The sequence below is a fragment of the Apteryx rowi genome, unplaced genomic scaffold (assembly GCF_003343035.1).
Source record: "Apteryx rowi isolate R43461 unplaced genomic scaffold, aptRow1 scaffold_770, whole genome shotgun sequence".
Taxonomy (NCBI): Eukaryota; Metazoa; Chordata; class Aves; order Apterygiformes; family Apterygidae; genus Apteryx; species Apteryx rowi.
The window spans coordinates 66531-89964 of record NW_020451061.1 but is presented as its reverse complement, the minus strand read 5'-3'; the positions used below and the strand labels follow the sequence as shown (position 1 = coordinate 89964).

Here is a 23434-nt window from a genome sequence, read left to right as displayed (position 1 = left end):
TTGCGCGCGGGGCCTGGAGCAGCGCGCCGCGGGTGGGGAGGCAGCGCGGGGGGAGGGGAGGGGTCGGGGCTGCGCGGGGGAAGCAATCGCAGTTCAGAGCTTCGAAGAAAGGCGGGATTACGCAGAGGCACCAATCACAACTCTAGCCAATACAGGAAGGCGGGATGCAGCGGCACAGCGAATCAGAAGCAGCGGAGTAAGGGAGCGCAACCAATTGCAAGCCAGAGCGCAGGAGCGAGCGCGGAGCCTCAGCACAGGAGCCAATCAGAAGGCACGAAGGAGCGGCAGTCGCGCATCAGAGGCTGCTGTGGTGATGGGTGGGCCAATCGCAAAGTGAGCAGACGGGGCGCGAGCCAATCAGGACGCAGTAAGGGAACAAAAGGGGCTTTCCAATCAGCCGGCCCCTTTCCTTAGAACAATTTCACATGACGCAACGGTTGGAGGAAGAGGTTCTCGAGCCTTAGCCGCCGCCGCCATTTTGTGAGCGTTGAGACTGAGTCGCGGCGGCTGAAGGAGCAGCAGCACCGACGGCGCCACCACCACCAGCGGGAGCCGCAGCCCGGAGGATGCGGTAGAGGAGCCCAGCGGCAGCGGCGGGGGGGCGGCATCGCTCGGCGGCGGCGGCGGCAGGGGATCGCGGGGAGGGGGCTCTCGGTCGGTGGGTCGGGTCCTGGTGCGGGCCCCGGTCGGAGGAGCATGTCGGCCCCGGAGAGCAGCGCTGGTAGCAGCGAGGCCCGGGAGGACGCGTGCCGCGATTACCAGTCGTCGCTGGAGGACCTGACGTTCAACAGCAAGCCGCACATCAACATGCTGACCATCTTGGCCGAGGAGAACGTGCCCTTCGCCAAGGACATCGTCTCCCTGATCGAGGCGCAAATCGCCAAGGTTTTTATATTCCACCGACTACTACTCCTACCTATACTGCTGGGGGGGACAGGCCGGGATAGCGGGCTAGGGCGGCCTCGGGGGCCAGGAACAAGGGCATGGGGGCGAGGGCCTGCGGAGGGGCGCGGGCGGAGCCGGGCAGCGGCGGGCTGAGGGGGAGAGGAGGAGGAGGAGGGTAGAGAGGGGGCAGGGGAGCGGAAGCGCAGAGGGGATAAGAGGGGCTAGGAGGCGGGAAGGGGGGCGAGAGCGAGCGAGAGGGAGAGTCTCAGGGGAGGAAAGGAGCTAGGTGTGGTGAGGATGGTGGCGGGCGGGGGTAGCTGGGCTCGGGGGGGGAGGCAGGGGGCTTCAGGGCCCACGGAGGCAGAGGTGGGGGGCAGGCTAGTGAGGGGCGAGCAGAGAGCAGGTTTTCGGCGGTGCTGGAGGGCGCCCGGGGCTCGGGTGGGGGAGGAAGCGCCCTGGTCGAGGCACTGGGGAGAGGGTCAGGAGGTTGGGGTCGCTGCGGGGAAACAGGTGGAGAGAAACGAGTCCCAGATGGGATCAGGGAGCACGGGGCGAGGCGTCGGGGGCTTCTCCTTTCACTGCTAAGCTTAAAGCTCTTTCTTCTACTCCCTCCCCCCCCCCATAGGGAGCAGGGGACTCGAGGGAGGGGAACAGCCCCCACACCACCCGGCCACAGAGGAGGGGTGTTCGTAGTAGGGGAGGGTTTGGGACTTGCCCCACCAAAAGCGCTGGGAGGGCAGTGTGGCTCGGGATTTAAGTCCCGTGTAAATACCAGACACAACATGGCGGCCTGGCAGTGACTGGGCAGCAGCATCTCGCCCTTGTAGCCGAGTTTTCCCCTACATGCAGCCAGTATTCAGTGTCTCTAATCTGGTGTCTAAACACTTAGCAGTTTCTACAGTAGACGAGTATTGCGATCACTAGAGAGAGCCTGACTGGGAGGAGAGATTTGTGGAGTTTTTTTTTTTTTTTGAGTAGTTTAAAGGATTGAAAATAAGGTTGAGTTTATAACATACAAATTATCCACTTTTTAAAGACTAAATAGAATGAGTTTTAAGTATCAGTTATGATTTGGAAGATAAGACTATTTTCCCTGTGCTTACTTGAGACATTAATTGGGGGCCCCTTATCTTTCAGAAAAGTTTGTGGGTGAAAGGTGATAATTTGCTCCGGTTAGAGAAGTGTGTGTGTGGTGGTCATGGGGGTTGTTTTGCTCTGCCTGATTAGAGAAATTTACGTGGGTTTGGGGTAATCTGTTTGGATTTCAGGGGATCTGTGCCCTGACTAAAGCATAGTATTGTGTGTGTATTTAATCTATTTTGGCTAGAGAAGTTTATTGGTTGAGGATGGAGAAGAAGAAATTCTCCCTAACTGTAGAAACTGTAGCAGCCTGTAGGATCCTAACATGGCGTCTGAAAGGCACATGATATAAAAAGAAGGGAAAGAGGAGGCTCCCTCTGAGCCCAACCCAGGCAGTTGCTGACATCAGTCAGCCAGAGCATACGGATGGGGGTTTACTGCACCTTTTTAACAGGAGATTTTTATGTGGAAAGGGTTCTTCTTTCAATCCCCCCTATTCCTGCCAGTCACCCCTCCCCCGTTGTTTCCCTTGCTCCCTCTGATATCAGGTGTTCAAAGGCTTTTTTCCTTTGGCTTTAAATCATGGTTTATAATGGTGAGAATTGTACTATTTAATGATGGGGAGGGAAGGATCTCTTAAGTTATTTAATCCATCTTTCTGTCGATGCAGGATGGCTTTTTAGTGTTCCACAGACCTCTTCCAGTTTAGTTTTAAATGCTGCCAGTGGCTGAGTTCGGCCATTCTTTGGGGAGGTGACCTCATAATCTAATAGATCTCACCATTATATCTCTTAAAGGGCAGTGGATGTATATAAAATGATTTGTGATAAATACCAATGCTGTCAAATTTCTTCATTTTTGGGTGATTTTAGAGCCTGCCCTGAAGTGTGTTTTTTAAAGATGTCTTAAATCCTGTATCAATGGTTAGTTTTGCCTAGTTACTGTTCGTGACTATGGTTATAAAAGGGAAGTTTTTAGTTGTTCCTGGGAAAGTGATCTCCTTTACTAAGCCACTTTTAAAAAGTGTTGCCTGGAGACAGTTTGTTTAGTGTAAAACTGAGTGGTCTGCTTTTCAATTTAATAAATGGTTATGAAATGTGTGACTGGTATTATAAAATTTGTAAATAAAAAGTGTGAAATATGTATTTGTCTTTTTATTTACCATTGTATAGTGCAGAATCTGTTTCCAAGACCCATTTATTTACAACGTTATTTTTTAAACAAAATTTTTCACAAGTTTGTGACTTGGGGTTACCAGATATGATTTTAAGGTTGAAACCCTTTAGGAAACTAATAAAAAGAGCCACACATTTCCAACAATAGCTTTCATACATAATTTGAAAGAACAGTGGGAATTCTGTAATGAAGTCTTTAATATCATGCTGATAAGCTCCGTTAGTCGTCTTCTGTGTTCTGGTGATTACGCTGAGCCTCCCTGCTTTTTGGTTAGTGTCATGTGGGTGTCTGTCTTGTTAGGGGATACTATAGAGACTGCCTGAAAACAAAATACGTTCAAATCTGGGATTCCCTTTTGTGGTTAATGGAGTATGTGCTAGATATCTTGACATAATAAACATTTCCAGAAGTGAAGACTTAAATATTCCAGCCATATTTAAGTCCTGGTTCTTAAAATGTAACACCTGAGTAGCTTATATGTGAAGTGGGGTTTGCTGCTAAACTTATAATTCTATGCGTCATATTTTGAAATAGGCTTCCTTAACAGATTGCAGTGCTTCCATGTGTGATTGATTACTTTTAACAGCCTGATGTATAATGAAGGTGATGGTTAAACTTTTTACAGTGTGTTTGCTACTAAATGGATTCCCCAGYGTCTCAAACTTTAAGCTTAGCTGAGTATAGTGAACTACTTCCATACATTGATGAAATGGAAGAATATAAAATACTATGTCAGTAGCTCTTGGGCATAGGTGCTGGTGAGACAGCTCTGTGTTTCACTAAAAGCTGACTTTGAAAGTCAGTAGCTGTGCACTTGCAGTGTCACTTTTCTTATAACGGAAGGCATTCAGAGCAGCTTAAATAGTGGTTTTAATGTGCCATTGTGCAGACTGTATTAAAGACGAAACCAATATTTACAGGCATTTTACTATTTAGTAGCTTTAGACCCACAGTCTGTTTTCTGAGGCTAGAGAGATGTGTTTATTCTAACACCATTGCATACTAGCTCATTAACAGTGTTCAACATTCAGATTAGAGTAATATATCTGCTGTAAAGCATGCTTCTAATGTGCTGCAATTAGTTTTAGCTATCTTAGGGTGCACTTTTCTATCTTCTAATGTATGAAGATACATCACCTGCCTGTTTTTACTACTATTGATGTGCACAAAGGCAGTAACCTTCCCCCTAATCAACAAGAAATTCTCGAGTCCTCTTCAGTATTAAGTTTCAGGTCATGGTAATATAATGGAAAGAATTTAATATATTGTAAATGAAGACACATTTAAGGGTGAGAAACTACTGTGATTTACCCATATAAAAATACTGTTGACTCAGTGCCCCTCTATAAGCCACCTTAACTGGGGAGGAATTAAATATAAAACTGTAAAGCAAGAGCACTTCCACACACTTGTCTGGACAGTGGGGTTGTGAAGTAAGGTGTCCTTAATGAATCTACTAGCCTGTCCTGTTTAAAACTAGCCTGTTTAAAACGAGCAGTGAGTTAAGTTATTCTGGTTTTATCCTGAGCTTACCAGATGGTGAATGGGACTTAAGTATTATGAATGGATCTTCTAAGGGGATCACGGTCAACACACAGCTTGTAGTGTTGTCTTTTCTGTTGTCCACTTCAACAAGTCTGTGTACTTGCTGATGCTTTCTGGAACTTTGCTGTGCCATCTGCTTGTGAAGGCCAATGGTGGGCATTAAAATCATTTTGATTTGGCCCAGTAGTGCTTCATTTACATTAGAAGTTGCTCTAGCAGTCCAGCGTCACCACACTTTTATCGCACAAGCTTGGTACAAGTCTTGAGTATGAAATTAAAAAAAAAAAAGCAAACCTCCTCTTGTAACAAAGGCGTGTCCAGAGTATGAAGACTCCCTTCCCTGAAAATCGTGGTTGCAGTTTATGAGCTCGTCTGTACTCTTACCCGGTCAAGTCCATGACTGAATTTTGTTTGGATGTAGAACTTTGTTTGAACTGTGCATTTTGAATGCATTATAAATCTGACTGTCGATATCGCAAGTGCCAAGAGAGAATGGGACTCCTTGCTCCGTTTCTTTGGATTACAATGAAATAACTGTGATCTATTCTGCGTGTAGTTTACAAAAAGACTGTGACACTCAACATAAAACCTACATCTACAGAAGTTCACTAATTTGGGCTTTTTGCCGGAAGTCTGACTTGTGTTCTGTGAAATCCAGAAAAACTGCATTCAAGGAGGTTTGAATTATAAATAACTTATAGAAGTTCCTTCAGTTGCTAACGATGGTTTCCTGCTAACTTAAAATTACTTTCTCAATGGGTTTTGAAAGGTTACACTCAGTACACTAGCAGCAATATTGTCTTGTGGGCTTCTTTTTTTTTTTTTTTGTTTTTTGCCCAAAGCTTTCATACACAAACAGAATAACCTAAGATATTACTACTTTTTTTGTGGTAGACACACTGCCTGGTACTTTGAACTGAGTATCGATTTTCCAGTTTAAGTTTTTGTAAAAAACAAAAAATCCCAAGCAAATCCCTTGGTGTTTATAGTGGCAACCAAAAGAGAGGTCTGTATTTCTGGGATCGGTAATCCCTTTATTTAAAAAACTTAAAGTATATTTTTGTTGTACTAAACTTCTCAGTTTCTTCTTATTACTCCAGGCTCCTGCATCAGAGAAGCTCCCAGTTATGTACCTTATGGATTCCATTGTCAAGAATGTGGGAAGAGAATATCTTACTGCATTTACTAAAAACCTAGTTGCAACATTTATTTGTGTATTTGAAAAGGTATATACACTTTCAGAAAAGTTCTGTATTCTAAGCAAAATTTGTTCCTGGTAAAATAAATATATGCTTTCAGTTCTGGGTTTTCTTGGGTGGTGAATTATAAGAGATGACTTTCTTAAATCTTAGTACTGTTATGTATAATGTGAAAGGATATTTGTGCTGCTGTCAAGCATGTAAGTTCTGTGTTAGCTGAAAGCCACAAAGTTGCATTTAATTAAGTTCATAAACTTCTTTAGTCTTTCTTTCCAGGCAAGATTTAATAACAATTTTTCATTAATAGTTGCTTACCTGGAAGGACTTTTTGTAATGTATAGACTGATTAATTATGAATTGTTGATTTTTTTTAAAGATAGTTAATAGTCTTTATGCCAAGACTATACTGAGACTCAGTTTCTTCTTGTGGGTCTCTCAGCTCTTGTCTCTCTCATGTAGTTAATTAGGTTAGTCTAAATTACTTTATTTGTAATGTGACAGAATGAGTGTTTCAACTGTGAAGTCTGAAAATCACTGACACCTGGTATTCTTCTGGTGGTCTGTGATTTAAAAAAATGCTAGGGGGAAAGACTCTTAGACTGTATTGCTGTATGATGTTACAAATAAGTGTTTAATATCGCTCAACATGGAGAACTGCTGCCAAACCTTTTCATTCATCTTTTTGTTCTTAATCTTTAAACCCAGTGAAGTAATTGTGCTTAGTCCTTAGTAAGAAAGGCAAATCAAAGTCCAGTTTTTGAAAGACTGGACTTGAATGGGTTTAAGTTGGATAAACAAAATGAAGGGTTAAATTCTGTGGTTTCCTATATGCCATGATAAGAAAGTGGCATCTCATGAATGAGATGAGAGGATCTTTTGCATATTTATCTATCTCCACATATCAGTGAGGATCTGAGATCTCAGTATGCTTTATGTATGGTTTTCAGATGTGAAATGGGTGACTAATTAGGGAATAGATTGTAATAATGAACACAAAGTTCAAACTCCTCTGTGTTAAAATAGGTAGATAAGTAGAAGTTCTACTTGTTTTTTTCAGTATTATATTGTGAATGTTCATTCACTGAGTTGCATTTAACTTTCTTGCAGCTGGAGCTCTGGGTAATAATTTTTTGAGTTTTGTAGGTTAACGGTCTACTAAGCTAAGTAGAGTGTTTTATGCTTATTTAACGTGTATATACAAAGTAGCAGTCACTTCTGCTAGCTTAGTTGGTGGTGATACAAGACACAAGTTGAATTTCATTGTTCACGTTGTTACAAATTTTGTTTTATCAGTAAATGGTCACTAAGGTATCTTTAAATGCTTAAGTCAGATACTTTTGCCCAGTCATTTCATCAGCTTCTGCAGTGAGCTTCATACCCTTTTGTTGAAATTTGGATAGAACCCCCTCCAAGATAGCTATGTACTAATTGATTTTATTGAAGTACCTATTAAAAAAACAAACAAACAATGTTTCTAGACTATTGCAAGTCTTGCTGTAATAACTTAAAAATAAAACTGCAGCAAAAAGCTTTTAAGGGCCAATATTTAATGACTGATTTAGCATATTGACACTAGCCAGCTGCATATGTTGTGTCATTTATTTATTTTTTAAGTTAAACAGTTGGGTTATCAGGTGAATTAGAAATTTACTCTAAAGCAAAATTTAACTTACTTTCATGAGATAATTCAAGCTAATAGTTAATGAAAGGATAAAATAGGGACTAGATCTACAAGGGCACTTCATAGACAGGTGTAATTTTGCAGTTGAACTGAAATATAATTGGCTTAATTTTACCTAATACCCTTTTTGTTGTATTTACTGGAAAAAGTTGTTCAGTGACTGAACAGGCGAACAACATACTCTGTTTTTGTTCTGTGATTCATCGTTCTCTGATTTGCTGGTGATATCCTATTGTCTTAAAGGCTGTTGCCTTCAAGTATTTTTGTTACTGTGTTTTTTCACAGAAAATGGGCAAGTAAAATGAGAATTTTGATAATGGAAAAGTTGAAAGAAAATTCTGATAATGATAATATACAATAAAACCTTCAAGTGGCCTTGAAACAACAATTCACATTGACACTTCTATTATTGATTCTGTTGGTATAGATGTATGAATCGTAAAGTACATCAGCACTATTTATAAATTCTGCATAGCCAGTTGGATGTGTTAAAATCGCAAACTATTGATATGAATATAAAATAACTAAAATAAGTTACAGAAAAGTGTAAAAAGTTGTTTTATATTAACTTAACAAGCCATAGAATTGTTTTATTGTTTTAGGTGGATGAAAATACTAGGAAAAGTTTATTTAAATTACGCTCCACATGGGATGATATTTTTCCTTTGAAGAAACTATATGCCCTTGATGTCAGAGTCAACTCATTAGATCCTGCTTGGCCAATTAAACCTCTGCCCCCAAATGTGAATACTTCTAGCATCCATGTGAATCCTAAGTTTTTAAATAAATCGGTAAGTTTTCACGTCTACTGTATGAGCAGATGGTAATACATGTAGTTTTCATTGCTTGTATACTGCTTTTTGACAATTAAGTATATTAAGAAAGAAGTATCTGACCTTTATAAACAGGTAAGGTGAATTTCTGAATTCAGGATATTTGCTGGGCTTGGTTTTTACATTTCAAAGCTGTATTTTAGGTTTCTGAACTTCAGTGATTTTATATTAAATGATGTGCTGTAACTTTCACAGTGGACAGATTGTAGTGGAGCAAAATTTTAAAATATTTGGTTATATTTTGCATTTAAAATGCAATGTATAACTTCATTACAAACTAAATCCCACTACTGGATCATGATAGCAGTCAAAGGAGATGGAATTAGTTGATTCCATCAAGACTTAAATGTAACTGTCTTTGTTTTGATTTTAGCCAGAGGAATCTACTGCACCTACCTCTGCTGTCACTTCTGGTGCCTCAACTCCTCCAGCTGTTCCTGAAATACAAAAGAATTTGACACAGGAGCAACTGATCAGGCAACAATTGCTTGCAAAGCAAAAACAGTTGTTAGAACTTCAGCAGAAAAAATTAGAGCTGGAGCTGGAACAGACTAAAGCACAGTTGGTGAGTAGGGTAGTTGATGGACCTTTCGTAGGTGGTTTTTTTTCTTGCAGTTTCTTTTGAATAGCACCTTAACTATACTGCTAACTGCAGTAAATTAATTTTTTCTTAATTCTAGACAAATGTAGCTATTTTAGGATTAGAACAATGCAAGTTGATCTTGAGCTCTAAAACAATATTAACTGAAAATCTCACCAATTTTAATAAAAACTGAATCCAAAAAGTGAAGCTCTTGGGTTATTTTTTGTTTTAACTTCGGCTCTCCAAAATGATGCCTGTCTGTGATCCTAATCTTCCACCTCTTCTCATGGCTCACAGCAAGCCAGACTTTTTCAGTTATCTTTGCTCTGATTTTTCTGAGAAAGGCTAACATTTTGCTAGGATGAGGAATCTTGATCCTTGGAACTATAAAGTGAATTTCCTCATCGGGTCAAATTTGTTAAATCTGAAAGTGGCAGTTAAGCAATGTTATTTCATGTTTGTAATTGAAAGTCTTGTTGTATTGATAGTTGTAAAAACATCTTGACGGTGTAAAAATATGAAACTAAAGCACCTTGAAAGTCTAGAAATAGGAAAAATATATCAGATATGTGGCAGCTTAGTTGCCTTGAGCATGTGGAGTATATTAAAAACTAATGCTGTAGTGCAAACATGCACTTAAGTCATGTTTTGTAGCATTGACTTTGCATTATGTTTGAACTTGATCTTTTGTAATGGTACTTCATTATTTTAACACCTGTAATTAGCAATTAACAGGTCACTGAGTTAAACCAGTTCAATTTTTTAAGTGTATCTTTTGAGACATTTCCATTTATAGATTTGGCTTGAAGTCACAGAAAATGAACATCACCGGACAGGAGTTATCAAGCAGTTTAATGCTGTTTTTTTTTCTTTTTCAGGCTGTTTCTCTTAGTGTTCAACAAGGATCATCTACTATAGCTTCAGTTCCAGCACCTTCCAAGCAACATGTGTCTCAAACACCTCATATGGCAGTTAAACCTCCTCATCAGACGTCTGTGCAATCTGAAAAAAACAAACCATCCCCAAGTCCTCCACTTCATGATATCAAAATAGTAAACAGGGATCCTCGACTTAATAGGATGGCTCAACATTCTTCTCATGCTAAAGATCAGTCTCATAGGAAAGAATTTCCACCAAACGCAACCAATCAATCTGATACTAAGGCAAGCAAAACAGCTCAGGCTGAAAAACAGAACTCATCAAAGCAAGAAAAATTGAAAGCAAGTGAAAAAACACTGAAGAAAGAACTTGATCAGTCAGAAGCAAAATCTAAATCACCATCACCTTTGAAAAATAAGCTACCCAGTACTAAAGATACTAAAACCCAGGAATGTGAAAGCACAAAAGTATCTGAAATCAGTAAACGGGATCCAAGATTGAAAAAACATCTTCAAGAAAAGCCAGAAGGCAAAGAGGATGAGGTGAAAGAGAAGAAGAAAAATACAGAGAAAAAAGAAAAAGAGGAACATAAGACATGTGAACATAGACCTGTAGGCAGCAGAAATAAAGTAATTAATGGTGTTGTTCAGAAACAAGATACGGCTACAGAGGAGTCAGAAAAACAGGGTGGAAAACAGGGGAGATCAAGTAATAGAAAACGCTCACGATCACGCTCTCCTAAATCACGGTCACCATCTACGCATTCTCCAAAAAGAAGAGATAGAAGATCACCCAAACGAAGACTTAGGAGTTTATCTCCCACTTCATCAACTCCTAAAATTGGAAAGATAYGTCAGATAGGTCCTAAGCAGTCTCATGTTGAAGAATGTGCACTCACAGCAAGAGATGAAAGAAATTCTAATAAACGAAACCTTAAACAAGAGGTGCGAGATCCAAGGAGAGTGAAAAAAGCTCAAGAAGATAGGCCCCAAGAGACAGCAAGCCAGCATTCTGCAAAAGCCTCTCCTGATCCAAAGGAGAATGCAGAAAACTGGCAAGGATCCAAATCAGGCAAGAGGTGGAAATCTGGTTGGGAAGAAAATAAAAAGTAAGTTACCAGCTTTTAAGCAATTTCTGCCTGAAGTCAGTGGAAATTTTCCTGCTGACTTCAGTATGCTCAGGTTTGGGAGGCAATGTTCAGATTGTCAAAATTAATCATTCAGATTATTAGCTTCTTTTAATAATGGAATATGGAAATTATGTATATTTAGATTCTGATGTGATTGTGATGTTTTGCCACAGTCAGTTTTAATTGGAATGTAATAGATATGTCCTGAATAAAGGAATAGTTAGTTTTAAATGTGTTCTTGCTTTCAGCTCACAACAGAATGAAGAACACCAAGCACTTGGTAAATCCCCTCACCAAAGACACCGGGAAAATTGGGCTGCTAGTAAAGGAATTTTGTCACCCCGAGCACCAAAGCAGCAGCACCGGTTAAGTGTGGATGCCAATTTACAGATTCCCAAAGAATTGACATCTGCAAGCAAGAGAGAATTACTTAAAAAGGTAATACTGATTAATTTGTATTTGTAGAAGTGTCCTGGATATAGTTGTGTTTTTCTTTTTCAGAAGTCTAAACTTTAATTTTAATATTACAGGCAAATGAACGCTTAGCATCTGGTGAGATAACACAAGATGAGTTCCTTGTTGTAGCTCATCAGATCCGACAGCTGTTCCAGTATCAGGAAGGAAAGCACAGATGCAATGTGTGGGATAGCCCTACAGAAGAAAAATGTGGTTTGAAAAAGAAACCTCTTCTGTCTGATGCAGAATTAACATATTATGAACACAAAGCGAAATTGAAGAGAACCCAAGTACAGCATTCATTGTCGAGACTTGATCTGTTAGATCCCGATGATATTTTAGATTATCATATACCTGATGCATTGCTTTCTGGAATAGAATGTGAGCAAGCCAAAGCTAAGCGTGGAGTACAGTTTGACAGAAAAGAACCATTTGGAGAAAGATCCCGGCGACATTCTCCTGTAAGTGGCAGTAATAGACCTTTTCCTGATAATCTTTCGCCACTTGAGAGTCGACGAAGACTTGAGGAACAAAATGCTGCTAAAGGAGCAAGAAGTTCTAAAAATTTTGATCCTTACGACAGCTGGGGAGAATCAGATGAGTTTAGAGAAGCTCTCAGACAACAGGGGAAGAGCACACCGGAGTTCCAGAAAATAGATGGTGATGCAATCTGCAGATTTGATAATCGTGAAGAAAGACAGCTTCTTGGGAAAGCTGGTATGTATTTTTGCTTTATTTTAGTGCTGTTAAGTAATTTGCAGCATTTCAGCAAGTGATTATCGTTTTTGTTTGTTTGTTTAGGTGTTCGAGAGGAACCAAGGTCCCCATTCAGTTTCAAGAGAGCGAGGTATGAAGATCCAGACAAAGCACCGTTTTCAGAGAGTTCAGGATCAAGATTTGGAGGCATTGAAGTAAAGCAGAGAATAAGTGCACTGATGGAAGACAGGCCTCTCTTTGATGGCTCACCTAGACAACCTGCTGCAAGGGTTGCGGTAGATGGACCAGGAAGTCCTTTTGTTGATGGTCCTGCTGCTGGTTCAAATTCTAGAATTGATGGGCCACCTGGACAGGCTGCTATGAGATTTGAGGGGCCTCTGGTAGGGGGAGGTGCCTCTCAATTTGATGGACCACTGGCAGGAGCAGGGGGAGCTGGAGCCCTAAGATTTGATGGGCCACCAGGGCAGCTGGCAGGTGCCCTCAGGTTTGAAGGACCCCCGGGACAGGTTGGTGGAGGAGGTCCCTTGAGGTTTGAGGGACCCCTCGGGCAGATAGGTGGTCCTTTGCGTTTTGAGGGGCCAGCAGGACAGCCTGTAGGTGGTCCTAGATTTGAAGGACCTGGAGTTGGTCTGAGGTTTGAGGGGCCCCGTGGTCAAATTTCAGGTGGTCTCAGGTTTGAGGGACCCCATGGTCAACCTCTGGGGCCTCGAGGTCAACCAGGGGGTGGTCTCAGGTTTGAGGGACCCCATGGTCAGCCCTTGGGGCCTCATGGTCAACCAGGGGGTGGTCTCAGGTTTGAGGGGCCACACTTACAACCATTGGGGCCCCATGGTCAACCTGGAGGTGGCCTCAGATTCGAGGGGCCACATGGTCAGCCTGTGGGACCACATGGACCATCAGGTGGTGGACTTAGATTTGAGGGGCCACATGGACCATCAGGTGGTGGGCTCAGATTGGAAGGACCAGGGGTAGGTCCTAGGTTAATTGATGGGCCAGCACATCAAGGAGGGGGTGGTCTTAGATTTGAAGGTCCTCTGGGTCGAACTGGTCCAAGATTTGATGGCTGTCATTCAGCTGGCTTTGATGGTCAACCTGGACAGCTACCTCTTCTGCAAAGATTTGATGGAATTCATGGACAACCTGGCCCAAGATTTGAAAGAGCACCTGGCCAACAGACACAACCACGATTTGAAACAGCCATACCTCAAAGATTTGATGGTCCTCACCAGCAACCCTCAAGGTTTGACTTGCCGCTTGGCCTTCAAGGTGCACGTTTTGAAAATGTAGCTAACCATCCTGCCTCTAGACTAGAATTGCCACCGTATGGACAAAGTGGTCCGTTTGGTGAACATCCCAGCCAGGGCTACAATGGACCATCTCATGGGATGCAGTTCCAGAGACCTGAAATATTTGATGGTTCTCCAGGACCAAATTTCAATGGGCCAGCTGGCCCAGGAGCACAGAATTTCCCATTGAGAGCATCTGGACATTATTTTGATGAAAAAAGTCTTCAGGGTCCTCAATATGGAAACTTCAATAATATGTCAGTGGGAAATAATCAGGTAAGACTTGATTGTGCAAAATAAGGTAGTCTGATGAAGTATTTTTGTATAGAGAGTAGTAGTTATTTTTCCCCCTAAAACAAGATTTTTCTGATAAGCGGGGAGACTGGGAGCCAGTTTCAGACTAAAAAATATGCTTGTTAAGTAGTTAGATTATTTAAGGAGGTTATACACTGCTAGTTTTTGAAAAATAAAAAAATAGAGAAATTTGAGGGGAAAAAAAGGATTTTTACAGTCATCATTTTGTAGCTGAGAAGATAACTTGAGGAAATTAGTCTGTATTTTCAACTGAGAAACAAAACTGTGATTGAAAGTCTGGTATTTTCATTAAATTTACACAAAATGAATTCTCTGTAAAGCATGGAAGATGATATAATTGTGGATATACATGATTAATTTGTCAGGTGTAGAATTACAGTGGACCAAAATAATTGTTACCTTTTTGGAGCTGTTAGTATTGGTGATAAGACTTATGAGAGATTCGTAATTTGGGGGTGTCGGGAAAGATTTGGACATTGTTGAACTACACTTTTTCAAAATGTTCTCTGTACCAGAATGCTTTGAGTTCAGTTGTCTTTGCTATTGCTTCTCAGAAATGCCCTGTTCAGAAGGGGGAAATGATGCTGAATGTCAATGAAAAGCATGTCATTCCTTTCAGTTGATTACAGATGGAGATTTTAGTGGGCATTTTTCATTTGGGGGATAATAATTAAATCAAATATGAAGAATGAACTGAACATAAGCCAGTTGTGTCCTGCTAACTTCTAGAGGGATAAAATTTTAAACAATTTAAACTTCTTTGCAAACTGACTGCTTTTGGATATACTAAAAAGAATACTTTTACTAGAAATGTGATCTAAAAATTATTTCTCCATCTGGAGTTTGCTGCAGCTAGTTTGTTGAAAACATCCTCTTTTCAGGATGCTTTTGGTATAGTGGATACTATTTCAATTATTAGATAAGAAGGAATATCTGTTTACTGAATAGTAGCATTTATTGATGGACAGTCACCAGATTCCAATTTCTTTCTGATGCACTCTCCTTTGGTGAAAAGGAAGAGTTTAAAAGAAAGTAATGTGTTCAGAAAATGTGATTGGAATTTGAAGGCTGGATAGATAGAAGTATTTTTATTTAAATGTTAAACAAAACAAATGTTCTCTGAATTTTTTCTGATGGGAAATGAGAACTAGAGAAAGGTTATGAGCTCATTTGTAGACGTTTCAATGCTAAACTGACATGGTACCCTCCTGGAAAGAGTTTAATATATCTAAAATTATTGAGAAATATCTAGAAGTTAATGATAACTTGATTATAATTTGTTTTTAATTTTATCATGCAAACAGTACATAAATATTTACTTTTACAGGTGTCTCTCATGTCTGCTCAACCAGGACCTTATGGCCAAGGTCAACAGTATTTACCAAATCCTGGAAGCTTTGTACAGAACCCAGCAGGTGTGTACCAAAATAATGAAATAACCTTTTTATTTCTTTTCGACTGTTCTGTTTATTAGTGACCATAAAAATAAGCATTCTGTACTGTCCTGGTGTACAAATTCTGTGTGGACTAAAGGAAGCCTTGACACTTAACGAGGTGCTAGTAGATGTGGTTTCTGTAGTATGAATTTCTGTAGGGGTTTCCCTCAAACACTGAAGGCTTTCATTAGTTTTCATTAACCATATGGTTTGGGGTATATAGTTGGGCTGAAAAAAAATCTGGTCTGCTTTTGAGAGGGCAGGAAGGGATCAGTCCGTAGGACTGACTTGCATTTGCCAGGCTATATAAAACTTATCAGTACCTGAATGGTTAGTAATGAAAAGCTTCTACAATGTCATGAATTATTAAAAGCAGGTGATCAAGTAGATTAGTCCTCATAAATATTTTAAGCATAAAGTGAGAAAGTACTACATTTCAAAAAAACAGTATTCAGTAGAAATTTGTGTACAAAGAGCCAGCATAGATGGTACTTAAATACTTCCATTATAAAGGAAGCTGCTGCAAGGGAAGAAAAAAATTGGGAGAAGCAGGAGGCAGAGAGAGGTGTGTCGTGAAGTATGTTGGTGGAAGTGAAGGAAATTTTTGAATCTAACCTTTTGTCACCATGAATGTTGATGTTTTTTCCCTAGGAGCCCTTCCACATTCATACCCTGATAACCACCTTGGCCAGCTTGATGTCAATGAATTGTTTGCTAAACTGTTGTCAACAGGAATCCTCAAACTGTCAAAAACTGATTCCACGTCAGCACGTATGTAGATCCATTATGTTCTAACTACTCAGTTTATGCATAACCTAAGTGAAAAACTAAGTAGAAGACCTTTCAAGAACTCTTAGGGCTTTTTTATAACTAAACTTTTTTCTTTGTATGTGATGCATGTCATGAAGTAAACTCTTAACTTTTAAAATGTATGCTGTAGTTTAATTTGTACATTTAAGCTGTACAAAGCAGTGAGTTGCATCTTTGGCGCTGTTCCTTAGTAAATTGCACTTGATTATAATCAGATTCTTGTCAGTTTCTGAAATGCCTCTTTCTCTAAATACTGAATATTAAAGCCAAAGACTTAGGCAAAGGTATCGAAACACTATTTTCCTAAACTCAGGCTGTAAAAAACTAATTGCATTTTGTATGCTTTTTATAATGTTAGAARGTGAGACTGATTCAGCTATTATTATGCACTTATATTTTAACATAGATCGTTTGCATTGATATTTCAATAAAAATAACTTTCAGGAGTACTTCATTTCTTTGCGATAATGTACTGAAGTTTTGATAAAATTGTAATTGTCTCTTTATGTTTTCTAGAAGTGAATGAAACGTCAGCCCAGCCAGCTGCTGAAGAGGAGGATGATGATCAAGACCAGAGTGAAGATCAAGATGTCCCAGACCTCACTAACTTTACAGTTGAAGAACTCAGACAGTGCGTATAGTAGCATGATCTTACAGTGCAGTAAGAACAATGATGTGGTAATATCTATGTAGTTAATCCAAGACAGCTGAGAGCTCTTAAAAGATTAAATGTCACTTTGTGGCTGATACAAGAAGACCTGCAGTTTTTGCTTCTGTTGTTAGCCTAGCAGAATTTGAGGGAGGAAAAAGAGGGAAAATCAACCTGAGTAATCTATTTTTATCCAAGATTCATGACGTGATTTAATCAGCAAGGTTATAGAAATTGAAGTCAGTGTTACTTCCTTTGCTACTACCAGTGTTACTACCTTTGGGGTAGTTTGCAAAGCTGACTCAATGCTGGCATTACTATAGTATGCACTATTTAGACCCTTGGAGCTGGTAGATATAAACCTAAGACATGCTAGCATGTTTCTCATGAACAGTTAATGTGAGACCATTTTGTTACATGAGTGCTTTCAATTGATCGTATTTTGCAAAACAGGAAGAATTCAGCTATATTGCATGCTTTAACCTTCATCCTTTTTTTTCTACTGTTGCAATCATTTGAAGCAACTTACTGAGGAACTTCTTACCTGTTTCTTTTCAAAAAAAAGTTAAGACTTTTTTTTTCTTTTTGTAGGCGTTATGATAGTGTTATAAATCGACTGTACACTGGAATTCAGTGTTACTCATGTGGAATGAGATTTACTACTTCACAGACAGATGTTTATGCAGATCACTTAGATTGGCATTATCGCCAAAACCGCACAGAAAAGGATGTTAGCAGAAAAGTTACACACAGAAGGTGGTACTACAGTTTAACAGTAAGTAATACAATATGTGTTTTGATAAATTACAGGCCAGATTCTGTGCTTTATGTATGTGCTGTAGGATTGCAGTTGAATCTCGAGTTACATCATCACAGGAGTTTGTCTTTAATAAACAATGCTGTTTAGATATTTCAAATAGTTTTCATAAATGACAGTCAAAACACAAAAGGTGGACATGTGAGCAATAAGCAGTTTAAACTATTAGTATTTTTGGTAGTACTGAGAATGGAATGGAAATTGAAAGATAGTGATCTTTCTGGAGAAACTTTTTAAACAGTGTAATGCTGTGAAAAAATGTACATTGTGTAATGCTGCATATGTGATGAGCATTTCAATTTTTAATGAAGAGACTCATTACGTATGCTACCTTTTGGATGTGATTTTTTTTTTTAAGCTTTACATTTTAAACGTGGATTTGTGGCTATTTGTCCATGTCTGAGTGTGAATGAAAAATTTCCCTTAGGACTGGATTGAATTTGAAGAAATAGCTGATCTAGAGGAACGTGCAAAAAGCCAGTTTTTTGAAAAAGCTCATGAAGAGGTGGTGTTGAAGACACAAGAAGCTGCAAAAGAGAAAGAGTTTCAGAGTGTCCCTGCTGGACCAGCTGGAGCAGATGAGGTATGTTTCAGCTTGCCTTCATTAGCCCAGATAGTGAGAATGATCTAATACTTTAAAGAACTTTACAACATTCTTTTATACAGTGTGTTATTTATAGTCTGAAGTTCTGTTCTTGGACCTCTGTGCAGCCACTTCATAGATTTTTTTTTTTATATTCGTGTATGTAATGGTTGTTTCCCAGTAGCAGATAGTGGTATAAATTGCCAGTAGTTTAAAAACAAAACAAAATGACAACAACAAAACACCTATTGATATTCCATCTTTATAGCAAAACTGGAATTGGAAATGCGTGTTAATTTACTGATTGTAACCATAGGAAGAGTAAATTGAACAAGTGAATTGGAAATGGTCCTTTGTGGTTCAAATAATTCTTACCTGGTTTGTTACCTTTTACGTATTTTTTTTTTCAGTAGAAGGTAGGCATTAGGACAAAGAAGTATGTCAGTCTTTTGACTTGAAAATAACCAGTAGATATGTATTTTATTAGATGAATTGGTATAGTAATCAAATATGAGTATTGACAGAATTTCAGCATAGTTTTACATGCTAACCCTATACGAAACTAGCTATCAAGCCTTGAAGGCCTTTGTTTTAATTTTGGAAGAACGTACCTCTTGTGCCTTGTTTTCAGAGTTGATCATATGGCAGAGAAAGTATTAAAGATGTTAATATTTCAAGCAAAAGTTCTCCCTTTTTAGCTTGAAACTCAAAGTTGAGTTAGGGGTAAGAGTGAAGATAATGCCATAAATAAAATTAACTCAGTCCCTGTACTGGATTGTGTTACCTGGCAGAAAAAGGGCGTTAGATAGTTACCAAGTGTTTTGCAGGGACTTCCTAGCTGAAAGGTCAAAGCTTGCTGTTCCCAAGTGACAGCTGTCTGCTGTCTCTGATGATGATTGTTATTGAGTCTGCAAACTATACTCAAAATAATTTTGCATTAATACATGTTTAATAAAGTTACTTTTAGAATGTGGAGGCAATATCATGTTGTAGGTCAATATATTTATCTTATTTTAAAAGAGGTTTATTTGATTGTCATTAGTCACATTCTTAAAGTTGATGTGTTCGGTATATTATTAAAATCACCTTTATATCTCTATTACTTTAATAACTTTTCAGAGCTGTGAAATTTGCCAAGAGCAATTTGAACAGTATTGGGATGAGGAAGAGGAAGAGTGGCATCTGAAGAATGCTATTAGAGTAGATGAAAAGGTAATCTGATTTTATTATGTGATACTTGTTTAGAATAAAAAAAATTAGAAGAATTGTGTCAAGAAAATGGGAGGGGAAAGTGATTTTCATTCTCAGTGGATTCTCTTGATGGTTTTGCTGGCCTCCAAGTGCACCAATATCTCAACATTTTGAAATGCATGAARTCTTGACCCCATTAGCATAGACTCACTGGGGTTTCCTCATGCTGCCTTGCTAAAAGAAAGATGAATGTCTGCATATATGGATGTAGATATTGGTTCTATTAATTCTAAATACAACTGTAGACAAATTCTTAACACTTACCAGGCTTTTGTATAACTTTTCCTACATAAGCACACACACAATCTTTTCCCAGTTAGTTATGTCTGACTGTTATACTTTGCCTACTCATACCATTGTTTTTCTAGAGGGAGTATATTATGTGATCAAAACTGTTCTGTTCATGACCAGTGCTTCTACTATAAAATAAATATATATTTAAATGTATAACAATTCTTTTTCAGATTTACCATCCCTCATGTTACGAAGATTACCAAAATGTAAGTGAATCCTTTATATGTTTTCTGAAGCATTTTGAGTTGGCTTTGCTTGATTTCTGGCTTTGCAGGGAGTAAATGTATTCAGAATATACTACCCATTTCTGTTGCATATGACTACACAAAGAATTGAGGGCCCCAGGCATGGCAAGTTTGTAATATAGAATTATCTAAGATGTATTTCTTGTTGTGATGTAGCATGTCAGTTTGTGTGTCACACACAACTAAAGAGAAACCATGGCTTGAAAACATATCTGAATTTATTGTTGAGTAAAGTGCTTAATCTTAGGAATTTGCAAAATGGAATAAATGGATGTTTGTGTGTGTATGTGTTAAATTTTTAATGATTTGAGAGTTATAATACTTCTGGGCATAGCTGGGAATGTTTTATGGTAATGTGCTAAGTGTTTCATCCCTACTTGGATGATATCTTTTCAAAATAATTGTAAAGTAATTCTGTTAGAGTAAACTGGCTTTCTCAAGGTCTGGATAGAGTAGAAGTTTGGATTTTGAATGCCTGATTATCAACTTGCTGTTCACATTTTGAAAATTACTATAAAGTTACAAATAGTTGTTTTAATGGTGTGTTAATGCTACAATAACTTTCATTTTGCAGACATCCTCATTTGATTGCACACCATCTCCCAGCAAGACTCCTGTAGAAAATCCACTAAATATTATGTTGAACATTGTTAAACAAGAAACACAAGAATCCTGCGACTCTCCTAAAGTCAAAGAAGAACCTGATGACACCCCTACTACCTGTGCAGAAGAGAGCACACCTGCATCTACAGATATTAAAACAGAACCTGATAAGGTTGAATCTGTTTAAATAAACTGAGGTATGATGGGTTTTTTTGTTTGTTTTTGTTTTTTTTTACAGAACAGAAGAGCTGCTGTGTTGACTCTGGAAGGCAAATACTTTTTATATGAAATAAAAATGTTTAGCTGAGGCAGGGCCTCAGCTACTGTTTGGTTAATAAATACATTTTTGTATTTGAATTTTTATTGCCTGCACAGTTTCAGGTGTCATTGTGTGAAAGTTCTGTAGATGCGTGAAAATTTAATGGAATGAAATTGTATATGTAAAAATGTACAATTTTCACTTGTGGAAATGTAAATTATAAATAAAAGATATTTTTGCTATATATGGAGTGTAATGTTTATGCACACCATCAAATGAAGACAGTGTTTCTGTACTTTTTTCAGTTTAAATGGATTTAAAACGACCTCAGTTTTAGACCTCTTGCTCAACAAGATTCAGAAAAATGAAAGCAAATAACTTCCTTCCATTATCTCATATGTGGGTTATCAAGGGAAGCAATGCAGGAACTTTTTCAGACAGCCCGCCCTAGATTTCTTTTCTTATTAAATTTATTTGAAAAAACTTACATACATATCCAGATATTAAATACATAACCAAAAAGACAGTTCTGGGTAGAAGGGAAAAATTAACAAAGCAACCAGAGTGCTTGATTGTGAACACAAGTGCCAACAAACATTCAATTAACAAACCAGGATGCCTGGTAGTTGAGACATTTTAAATKATTTTTTCCGTTAGTCACATAAGAATTTAATATAGCTGAACAAAGTTTTCTTTAAGTTACAGGGGGAAATGAATGTAAGAATGCTCATTTGAAACATGGTTAACATTTTTTTGTTGGTTATGACTGGACTTAGATGGTAAACCAGATATCCTGAGATGTTAATATTTCTTAAATGTAATAAATGAAATGAAGCATATATTTGAGTGTGAATCTCTTCCTTCCAGTAATGGGCTTGTGTGGCTGGCATGTTTGTGGGATTGGAAATAAATGGACATACAGTGTGTGTCTTAGGACAATATACACTTCAAGTTTTATTCCCTCTGGCAGGTGTATAATGCATAGTTTTAAAGCTGCTAGGAGCAAGACTTAAAACACTAAAATTCAGAGAGTAATGTCACAGTGCTGGTATATTACTCTTTGCAGTGAGGATATTTGGGAGATCAGAATTCACCCTTTTGTGTATGATATAAGTAAAAATAATAAGCTGTGATTATGCTGTGTTCGTTGCAGCACTGTTCTTTCCATCTTCACAACCAGGCTTAAAGCAGTAAGCAGTTTTTAAGATGTTAATAGTTCCTTGACTCTTAATAATAAGTATTAAAGACCCCAGATACTTGACAATAACCATAGTTATGYAGCACTTTTGTGGTACTGAAGTGATTCTCTAAGTGTCAGTCTTGAAGGCAGTCTGGCTGTGTTGTGTAGCTGTCCCCTCTAGAGCTGTGAAAATGCTTTCCATCCGGTGCCGGGGTGTGTGTACGGGGAAGTCTGCTGATGGGCCTTGCTTCATTTTCTCTGCTGTGAGGGTGGAGTGTAGTGGGAATAGATGAGCTTCCCTGTCACCATTCCCTTCTAGAGATGCCGGATCAGATAGTCCTGCTTTCAGCCCTCTAAAATCCTGTTGGAGCAAAAGATTTAAAATGTGTTAGGTTTTTTTGGTTTGTTTTGATATATTACCTAGAAAGTGTTCAAACTCAATTTATACAGAAATTTTACTAATAAAAATGTTGACTGCAGGCTTGAGCCTGCAGTGAATACTGTAACAAAATGTGCTTTTTACCTGCAATAGCCTTAAAGTGTGCACATAAACTCTCAGTGGCTTCACATTCTTTAGTTTTCAAACACATTATTTATGGGTAGCTTCCTTCTCATCAGTAATATTAATTTACTTATAGGTATATGATTATATGGAACTAAGGATTCATGGGTTAAATCTGTTGTTAGAAAGATGTCCGTTTTCTCTAAGCAGAAGTCTTCAAATCCAACCCAGCTTTAGGAGACTGCCATAGGGCCTTACACCAAAGATTTTTTTTTTCCTTGGGAATATCCATGGGGGGGACAGGCCACATGGATGCACAGGTGTATGTCCCACTGCCCTTAGTTTACCTACCAGCTGTAGGTGTCTGTATGTTGTATTCATTACCTCTAATTCTGCTTTTCAGCCCTTAATCTTTATGTTCATGATTTCTTTTATTCTTTCCCCCTTGTGTAATCCTTGAGAGTTATTTTTAAGGATCTCTGGATACCAATCCATGCTTTTTCAGTTGTGCCTCATTCTCCCAAGTTTTTGAAGCCCAGTTTGGGGCTTTGGAGGCTACGCTTGCTGCCCTCCAATGCACACCGTGTGGATTCTGCCCTGGGGAAGATATGGGCTGCAGGAAAGTTTCCTTTCTCTAGCTCCCCTAATCCCACGCGTGCTGCAGGAGACTTTGCAGATCCTGCTAATTCCTAGCGCAGCCTACTACAGCCCAAGGAAGGTATTAAATTCAGGTGGCACCTGCGTGCTGGCCGGCGGAGGCGGTGGAGGAGGCGGAGGCGGAGGCGGAGGAGGAGGAGGAGGAGGAGGAGGGGCTCCCTATTGCCAAACAGGCCTGACGGAACAGCAGGAGGAGGAGGAGGAGGAGCTCCCTATTGCCAAACAGGCTTGACGGAGGAGGTGGCGGAGGAGGAAGAGGAAGGTGCGGCGAGCCCGCACACTCCCTGCCGCCGCGGGGTGAGGGGCCGCCATGCCAACCGCCGCCGCGCCGCCTCCCCCTCCGGCCGGTGAGACGGGCTCGCGCGCGCTCCTTCTCCCCCGCGT

At 39.4% G+C, this 23434-nt stretch overlaps 2 protein-coding genes across 3 annotated transcripts in view; both read left to right on the top strand.

Annotated features, from left to right (window-relative positions):
• Positions 1-336: 336 nt before the first annotated feature.
• PCF11 (PCF11, cleavage and polyadenylation factor subunit) lies at positions 337-20955 on the top strand. 2 transcript variants are annotated; one of them, XM_026088521.1, is made up of 16 exons: positions 337-885; positions 5787-5912; positions 8169-8357; positions 8773-8964; positions 9861-10969; positions 11239-11428; positions 11521-12163; positions 12248-13725; positions 15092-15179; positions 15852-15971; positions 16530-16641; positions 17251-17434; positions 17904-18059; positions 19179-19271; positions 19775-19810; positions 20424-20955. In XM_026088521.1, the coding sequence occupies exons 1-16, from the start codon at positions 697-699 to the stop codon at positions 20637-20639; spliced, it is 5121 nt and encodes a 1706-aa protein (XP_025944306.1). In that variant the 5' UTR covers positions 337-696; the 3' UTR covers positions 20640-20955. The 2 variants fall into 2 exon arrangements, with proteins under 2 accessions (XP_025944306.1, XP_025944305.1); XM_026088520.1 differs by having other exon boundaries at positions 339-885; positions 16527-16641.
• Positions 20956-23296: 2341 nt separating this feature from the next.
• The window catches only part of ANKRD42 (ankyrin repeat domain 42), a 20258-nt gene continuing 20120 nt past the window's right edge, over positions 23297-23434 (top strand). Inside the window, exon 1 of the mRNA XM_026088523.1 lies at positions 23297-23397. Coding sequence (XP_025944308.1) covers positions 23361-23397 — 37 coding nt within the window. The 5' untranslated portion in view covers positions 23297-23360. The remainder of the gene's footprint in view (positions 23398-23434) is intronic.